Source organism: Rattus rattus, chromosome 7 (genome assembly GCF_011064425.1).
Source record: "Rattus rattus isolate New Zealand chromosome 7, Rrattus_CSIRO_v1, whole genome shotgun sequence".
NCBI classification, from domain to species: domain Eukaryota; kingdom Metazoa; phylum Chordata; class Mammalia; order Rodentia; family Muridae; genus Rattus; species Rattus rattus.
The window spans coordinates 99,479,573-99,489,063 of NC_046160.1; the positions used below are offsets into that span (position 1 = coordinate 99,479,573).

Sequence of the window (9,491 nt, forward strand, 5' to 3'; positions counted from 1 at the left end):
ACATGGGTAGCAAAGTCTTTACAATTTAGTACTAGGGATGGGTCAGCACCACTCATGCTGTGCAGTGAGTGGGGAAGAGAGTGATGAGGTACAGTTGGACATCCAACACAAAGTGTGTCTGAAACAAGCCTTTGCATGAGACGCCCACACACACCATGGCTAGCTACCCAGACCACTCAAATATCCTTTATCCCACCAATCACGTCCTCCTTGACTTTTCACTACTGAGAACCATTTTTTCCACTTTATATTTTATCTTTGTTATTTCCACTATAACTCATAAATCAGGTAGGGAAAATACTAAATATTAAAGAAATATTTTTAAATAAGTAGAAGAATCACAAGTAGAATACTCAGAACCCCTCTCATTAAAACCTTCCAAATCACTGGGCAGTGGTGGCACACACCTTTAATCCCAGCACTCGGGAAGCAGAGGCAGGCAGAGCTCTATGAGTCTGAGTCCAGCCTGGTCTACAGAGTGAGTTCCAGGTCAGCCAAGGCTACATAGTGAGACCCTATCTCAAAAAAAAAAAAAAAAAAAAAAAAAAAAAAGGAAGGAAGAAAGGAAGGAAGGAAGGAAGGAGGAAGAAAGGGAAGCAAAACCAAACAATGGAACAGAGATAGAGAGATTGATTGATTGACTTTAAAAAATGGCGTTGGTGGCACAGGCCTTTAATCCCTGGGAGGCAGAGGCAGGTGAATCTAGAGTAGTTTGGGCCAGCCTGGTTAGCAAGTGAGTTCTGGGATGGCCAGGGCTAGAAACCAAAAAAACAAAACAAAAAGAATCATTGCACATCTGGTCATTTCAATCCCACATGAGGCCAGAGAACAACTCAGTGGAACAAAGGCCAACAGGTTCCCTGAATACAGTCTCACTCAGCTCAGCTGTTTTAACTCCCTGAGCTCTACCATCACTGCACCTTACATAGGGCCTCATGAGAGGGACTAAGGAACTGAGCCTGCACACTCTACACTTAGTGCCGTTGCTAGCAATTCAGTTCAAATCTATGATGGAGATCCGGACTCTCTTCATTCACTGTTCTACAGGGATGGTGGTTCTCCCCTGTAATCCCAGCACTTGGGAGGCAGAGGCAGGAGGACCAGGAGTTTAGAGTCATCCTCTGTTATCCTGTGCTACATAAAACACTATCTCAAGCCCTTCCCCCAATCCTAGAAAAGAAAAATAAGAGAGCTGAGCATTGTGGTAAATTCTCATAATCCCAACAGGCAAGAGGGACTGCAGTAAATTCAAGCTCAGCGTGAGTTATGCAGAGTCCCCATGTTCAAACAAACAAGCAAAAAATATAGGGGCTGGGGGAGATGGCTCAGACAACAGTAAAATGAGCACCTGACCTGAGTTTGGCTCCTCAGCACCCACTTAAAAAGCCAAATGCAGCAGGGAGTGCATGCCTACAATCCCAGCTCTGTGGAGGCCGAGTCAGGAGAAGCCCTAGAGCTTGCTTGATAGCCAGTCTTGGGGAGATCCAAATTCAGTAAAGGATTTTGTTTTTAAAAAAATCATAGATAGATAGATAGATAGATAGATAGATAGATAGATAGATAGATAGATAGATAGATAGATAGATATAGATAAAGAAAACTACATTATGGAGGCATTATGACATTATAGATATTAATAAGAAAGTACCACACTACACCAAGAAGGCTGTCCTGTCAAGCAGTATATAACCAAAGCATATAAGAGGTACCCCACATAGGAGGTACCCCAAAGCCAAGAATAGGCCAACTTAATAAGCCGTAGGCTCATCACAGACCTGCACTGCGGCCTGACATGGAAACAGGAGCTACGTGCTTGGGGAGGCTTTTGAAGCAGAAAGGATACTGTAGGAGCCCTTGAGGTAGAATCTGAGCCTTCAGGAAGCAGAGCCGAGTTCGTAGATACTATGGTTGCAATGCTGCTGAGGGCTTCTACATAAATATACAATACATACACTACATAGAAATAGATGTTGAAAAAAGTCCACTGTGAAGTCATGGCGCATGCTTTTAATCCTAGCACTAGGGAGACAAAAGCAAGCAGATCTCTGAGTTCAAGGTCAGCCTGATCTACAGAACAGTCAAAGATACACAGAGAAACCCTGTCTTTAAAAAAAAAAAAAAAAAAAAATCCGGGGGCTGGAGAGATGGCTCAGCGGTTAAGAGCACTCACTACTCTTCCAGAGGTCCTGAGTTCAAATCCCAGCAACCATATGGTGGCTCACAACCATCTGTAATGGAATCTGATGCCCTCTTCTGGTGTGTCCAAAGAGAGTTGCAGTGTACTTATATATAATAAATAAATCTTTAAAAAAAAATCCATACTCTGAGAACTATTCATTAAAAAGTATAAAGTCAGAGCTGGAGAGATGGGTCAGTGGTTAAGAGCGCTAACTGCTCTTCCTGAGTCCTTCCCAGCACCCCCACGGCAGCTCACGTGTCTGTACTTCCATTCCAGGGGATCTGACACCCTCACACCAATGCTTATAAAAATAAAGTTAAATAAAATCTAAAAGTATAAACTCGCATTTGCCCTGCTTGTGTGAATTGTAAATTTGGGGTAATCAAATGGTCTTCTTTCAATCACTGAAAAACAGAGCAGCATCTTGTCATAAGATAAAATACAAACTACTATATTGATAGCCATAGTGCAGATAAAAATATTTTCTCTCCATTTCAGAACAAATGTTCAAACAGTGTCTGTGCAGGCGCGGTGCTGCATGCCTCACAGCCACAGCACTTGAGAGGCTGAGGCCAGCTTGTGCTACGAAGACTGTTTAAAAAAAACCTCAGCAGTCAGGAGACAAAAGCAAGCAGATCTTTGAGTGTGAAGCCAGCCTGGTCTACACATTGAGTTCCAGGACAGCCAGAGCTATAGAATGAGACCCTGCCTTTACCATTAATAATAATAATAATAATAATAATAATGATAATAATAATAATAACAACAACAACAATAATAAAAAAAAATCTCGGCTTCACAGTGGTAGCACACCTTTAATGCCAGTACTCAGGAAGAGGCAGGTGGGTCTCTGAGTTCAAGGCTAGCTAGAGTGAGTTCTAAGACAGCCACAGCTACAGAGAAACCCTGTCTGAGAAAAATCAAAACTAAACCAAAAAAATCTCTTCTTCTGGTTTGAAAATCCCCTGCCTTCCTCTTCTCTAACTCCACTCCACATAGTAAAACACTGACTATTAAATTTAGTGCCATCATTCTAGCCTTTAAATTCATGGCAATGTGTTGTGACATCAGTAGGACCCTAAAATACATTTGAACTTATGAATCGATAGCAGATCAGAGGGAGATGGAAAATGCCCTTGTGTTTCTTGATCCCACATGAAGTGCAGAGCACTATCCACGAGGTAAGCAGACTTCTTTGTCAGTCTGGAACGCGAGGGAAGTGTGCTCTATTAATAAGCTACATCCCAGGCCCCATATAGCACCAGCTGTCAAGTATTCACAGCAAAAGGAGAAAACTGAACCTGATTACATATTTATTCCTTATCCTTTTACAAGAAATATGGGGAGGGAGGTGTGAGCTGCCAGACGCAGGTAACAGGAACCTGAGGTGCTCTGTAAGAGTAGTATTGTTCTTAATGCCAAGCCACTTCTCTGGCCCCAACACACGAATTTTAAATAATCTTTTTTAAACAAGTGGGGAATTTAAAATTTTTTGTTATGATTTATTATGTATGTGCAAGTTATGCACATGTGTACATGTGGAAGTTTACAGGACAACTTCTGAGAGTTGATTCTCTCTACCTACCACGTGGGTTCTAACAGTTGAACTTAGGCTTAATGACAAACGTCTTTACCTATTGAAACATCCTACCAGTCCATGGGTGGTGAAATCTTAATATGTTCTGAGTATCACATGACATTAAGGAATCATGACGGGATTTCATGTGTTTTGTTTTGAGAGAGGGATCTGAACATGTTAAACCAGACAGCTCTCATACTCACGGGCTTCAACGATCTTACCTCACTCAGCCTGGACTTACCTAACCCTTCTCCCTCAGTCTCCTCAGGATTACAGACACACACAACCGCACCTAACTCACCGTTATTTCTGAAAGGGTGTTTTATATGGCTATAAAACACAGTAGTCATGTTCCTATTTTTTTTTAAGAGATTCAAGCTGACATCAGCTAGACTGAAATACTAATACTGGGGGTTTCCTGGAATTGAGACAATTTAACTAAAAATAATAAAAGGAAAAGGATGAAGATTAAACAAGTATGGATCCTGAATAGTTGCAAACTCTGGGTAACATGCAAATGGATACATTCTTCATAAGAATGAAAATAAAACACTGCCCTGTGTTGGTGATAAAACTCAGGACTTTGACATCATAATTTTTACTTTTTATTTCACTTGAAAAGCCAGATGGGACAAAAGGGCCCATGTGTTTGCAAGGCAAGTTTCATCATGAGCGAGCGAGTACAATCCCTGCACTTGCAAGGCTGAGGTAGAAGGATAGAGGGCTCCAGGCCAACCCGGGCTTCCAGTGAGGCCTCAAACCAAACAAAGATGCTCCCTCCACGTTCACATCTCCACCATGCCAGTGACACCACACTAACACAGCTGCTTCCGGTCTTCTTTCTTTTTAAGTATCCAGCTCAATTCATTCCTAGGTGTTATCTACTTGGCTTTTGGGTTTAAGATTCCAGTAGTCCAATTAAGATGGTTAGGAGTGAGACACAGCAGACAAAGGGAGGATAACTGAGTGTGGGTGAAATACTAGTGAGTTGAAGCACAAACTCCTGCTGGTGATACCCCTTTGCTAGGCGCTGGCCCATGCCCAGATATTCACTACTGGAAGGCTGGACCATGCACGGTTCCTGTTTGCTGAATGCTTACTAGAAGCAAGGTGACATATGAACACTCTAGAAAATATGAACAGAAAAACAATTCCTACCCTTAGGAAAGGCTACTGATAGGGAGACTAAGAATAAGCAGAGGCAGTTACAGAGAGTACTGCTCAGGGGACTCTGTTTGGAACACAAATTGGAAACTAACAACATATGAAGTTTCAAGACAGATCTCATGAGGAGGAGCACGACAGCACGTGTGTCAGACAGGCAGCAGTGAGCCCAGGAAGGGTTTTCAAACACAGGACTCAAGGAGAGACAGCAAGGCTGAAGAGCTCAGCTTCTTGGATTGTAGGCACCACTCCTCTTCTACTCTGGGGCCAGCATTACCAACCCCCAAACATTGTATCTGTGTCTTTAAAATGTACCACCACGACTTTCCTGGTTGACAGTTCAATATTTAGAGGGATAATTAAAAAGATGGCACACGAAACAATAGCCGGGAAAAATCAGAGCTGTCCGGTTTTTCCTCTCCTAAATAAAGTTTGTTACACTATCACTACCATGGCCCAATACTTTAAATAGAAACAATATGACTAAAGCTTGTTAAAACAAAACTGTTCCTGGCTGGAGATGCTCTGAGGTTTAGATCACTTAGTGCACTTTCAAAAGACCCAACTTGGGTTCCCAGCACGCATATGGTGGCTCATAACTATCTTAAATGTCAGTTCTAGGAAATCTAATGCCCTGTTCTGGCCTCCATGGGCTCTAGGCACCCACAAGGTACACGTACAAACATGCAGCCACAACACTTATATGCATAAAACAAAATAAATAGTTAAAAAAGAAACCTTAAGCAAACTGTTTGTATTTGGCTTAAGAATATGAAGTTTTCCTTCTGTTAAAAAGAAACAAAAAATTTACTAGTGCTTTTTGTGAATGAACACGATTATGCAGAACCCAACCAACTCAACTATTAACAACTCAAAAATCTGGCCAAGCAAAACTCCACTGAAAACCAGAACCATACGGCATTAAGTAAAGTAGCTGTCAGCATACATGGATCCAGATTACCCTGGTGTAACTAACTGATGGGACTAGAGACTATGACCATCTTGTGTGATCAATAATAAATCCCAGGAATAATAAATCAAAGGAAGACTTTAGCACGTTTCCATCCAATTCCATCTCCAACGATTGTTCAGTCATCTACTTGAGCCTCAGTTTCTGTGTTTATATAAATGAGGTCAATGGTACCCACGTGTTCCATAAGGTAGTGTTTGAACTAAACGCACAACCTTATGTGGCACAGGAAGTGACACTTCAGATGCTTAATAAATAACAAATTTTATTAGTCACGGACAACGTTATTGTCTGCTTTATTCTGTAGGTGTTGAGGTGTCTTATGATGTCAAACCCCACTGATGCTCTACACATTTCTCAGAAAGATCACGTTATTGCACGATTCTCGAGACTTCACAGACACAAAACCCTGATGACAGCCCGAAGTCGAAAGAGCCCTAGGTCTCTAGACGCTAGGTTCGCCAATGCCTCTCTGCCCCTCCAAGGGCCCCGACTTTGGCGCGCAGCCCCGCCCCGCGAACCCCAACGCGCCGGGTGAAGGGGCGGTCCCCACCGCGCGTACTTAGCGTTCAGGGATGGGGTTGGGGGGAGGCCAGGCCAAGCCCCAGCCTCCGCCCGCCGGCTTCCCCCAACCTCAGCCTCCCCCGGACGACGCCTGCCCTCTTGCCGCCCGCCACCGCGCCGCCCGTGGCCGCACCTTGAGGTGGGTGCGCAGGCCGCCAGCGCCCCCAGACTGGTCGGTGATCTCGTACGCGCCCGTCACCAGCAAGTCTTTGTGGATCTCCTCGCGGAGACACTTCCGAGAGTTCACGGGTAGATGGAAGGAGATGCCGAGGACCGAGCTGGGGCCGAGAAGGAACAGAAGGAGCAAGGCGGACAGGAGAGGGCCAGGCCAGGATAGTGGGCCAGACAAACCAGACATGGTGCCGGAGTCTCGTTCACCACCCGGGGCCTCTAGCGCGCCGGAACCGGGGGAACCCACGTGACTCGCCTCTAACCTGGCGAGGCCGTCCGCGCCATTTTGGAGATTGGCTAACAGAAAAGGAATGTAAAATAAGTTTTAAAAGGAAGAACACATTTGATAGTATGTCATAACCACGGGTTTAAGGGGCTATAGAGGAGTTCCCAGGAGTTTTTCGTACAAGTTTTATTTTTTGTTGTGGTAAAAGACTTAGGAGCGAACCATTGTAAGTATGGGCAGCCCCGGAAGTAATTGTTTTAAGCCCCCCGGAAGTGGTTCATGCGAGTTTTTAAAATCGGTGACACCATAGCAACCAGGCCCCAATAAGAAACAGCCACAAGGCCTTTCTTTGAGCCCGCCCACCGGCTGCTTAGACTTCGGGCTAAGGCACAAAGTGAATTTTGGTGTCCTAACGCTTACTCTGATAGATGTTGAGACAATGAAGCACTGAAAAGGAAAAACACAAAAGAAAATTTTAATTTGGCTTTTAGTGAGTGTGGGCCACTAACTCAGAGAAGAATGTGTAGAGGTCAACAGGTGAATGTGAATTGTCAGGTATCCAGTTAATGCCTCTGAACCGAGTGTTTGGCCTGATGCAAGTTTGGTGTTCACAATGCATTTATTTGTTTGTTTGTTTCTTTAACATCAATAGTCTTCTGAGATAAGGCTGCACTCCAACCAACATTTGAATTTTTGTTTTGGTCCAGTCAGAGATGAGCATAAAATATTATTTTACCAGATGAGCATTGTTAAGGGGAGGAAACAGCATGTTTCCAGAGCATGTTCTGTACCTCCAATAGGTTTTTTTTGTTGTTGTTGTTGGTTTGGTTTGATTTCTCGAGACAGGGTTTCTTTGTGTAGCCCTCGCTCTCCTAGAACTCTATAGACCAGGCTGGCCTTGAACTCACATAGATCCACCTGCCTCTGCCTTCTCTGCTGGGTTTAAAGGCATGCACCACTGCCCTGCTCTTTTGTAGTAAACTGATTTATATAGGACTCGTCCATTCACTCTTGATTTCCTATAGAGACACTACACTCAGTGTGTCTAGTGTATTTAATGAAGTACATCCTGTGCGATCAACAGACAGCACCAAGCAATGGGGATACACACCTTTAATCCCACCAGGGCTACACAGAGAAACCCTGTCTTGAAAACCCAAAAAGCAAACAAACACACAGGCAAAATTCATATCCATAAAATAAATAAAGCAATAGACAACAATCTTATGCTAAATCAGGGATAAATAATCAAACTAGTTCTCAATAAAATGATTACTATATAGTATTTGTCGATGTAAAAGATATTTAGTGCCTGGCATAGTGGCACACACCTTTAATCCCAGCACTTGGGATGCAGAGACACTCGTATCTCCTTGAATGGAGGCCAGCCTAGTCTACATGTTGGGTTCCAGGACAGCCAGAGCTACATACATAGTGAGGCTGTGTCTCAGAACCAGAACAAAAGTTTAACATCTTTATGCTCCAACCATAACGAGTGTTATGGCGCTGAAAATATACCAGTATACACTCAATATAACATGCCTGTAATCCCAGGACTTGGGAGGCTGAGGGAGGAGGATGCCCCCTCTTTTTTTAAAATTATATCTGAGTACACTGAAGCTGTCCTCAGACACACCAGAAGAGGGCATCAGATCCAATTACAGACGGTTGTGAGCCACCATGTGGTTGCTGGGGATTTGAACTCAGAACCTCTGGAAGAGCAGTCAGTGCTCTTAACCACTGAGCCATCTCTTTAGCCCAAAGATGGGCTTGAGGTTGAAGCCAGCTTGGATTATATAGTGAGTTCCAAGCCAGCCTGGGATACATGTCTCAAAAAGCAGATACTACAGCACCAAAGAATAAACTGTAGCCTATGTGTGTAAGTGTAATCTACTTCGATCAATGTCTCTTCAACAATAGCAAAAACATGAGAAGATAACTTGTCTGCCCTTAGTAATTTAGAAACCAGAAGCTGTTCTTGGAGTACTACCCTTCCACACAGACAAAAAAGAGATAGATGGATTGATAAATAAATAAATGTCCTTTCGTTTCGTTTTCAATTTTTACAACTCCTTTCTACCTGGTTCCTTTCCTGGAACAGAAGTCTGAAAACAAAGCAAGCACAAACATAATAAGAGTTGTTAGACATTTTAAAATCTAGCAAATACTATATAGTAGGTCCGATTGTTTTAGCCTTAATCTAAGATTGACAGTCAACTGAGTATATCTTGATAATTTGCATAGCCCCTCCCCCTGCAGTGAAATCAACATATAACTATTCTAATTCATTGTTCACTCGAGTTTTAGGGATCTTCTGACCATTAGCAAGAGATTTGTAACCTATAAATTACCTGTGCATGTGTTTTCAACACCTTTTCATCTTACCTTTTACACAATAGACCACATTTTTTTTTAATATCTATTTTTTTCTTTTGAGTCAGGCTCTCTCGGCTGGCCTGGGACTCGAGGTGATTCTCCTGTCTCTGCTAAGTTCAGGCATCTGCCACCAGACACGGTCTATTTCACATGCCGAAATGATCTCATCTGATATTTTCAAAAGCCCTATAGGATAATTTAGACATTTTCATTTTTCAGATAAAGAAACAGAATGTGAGATGCTAAGAAACTTGGGTAGTAT

At 43.0% G+C, this 9,491-nt stretch overlaps 1 protein-coding gene across 1 annotated transcript in view; it reads right to left on the reverse strand.

Moving 5' to 3' along the window:
• Positions 1-6,869, reverse strand: part of Tmed10 (transmembrane p24 trafficking protein 10) — a 36,194-nt gene extending 29,325 nt beyond the window's left edge. Inside the window, exon 1 of the mRNA XM_032908165.1 lies at positions 6,590-6,869. Coding sequence (XP_032764056.1) covers positions 6,590-6,814 — 225 coding nt within the window. The 5' untranslated portion in view covers positions 6,815-6,869. The remainder of the gene's footprint in view (positions 1-6,589) is intronic.
• Positions 6,870-9,491: the final 2,622 nt, after the last annotated feature.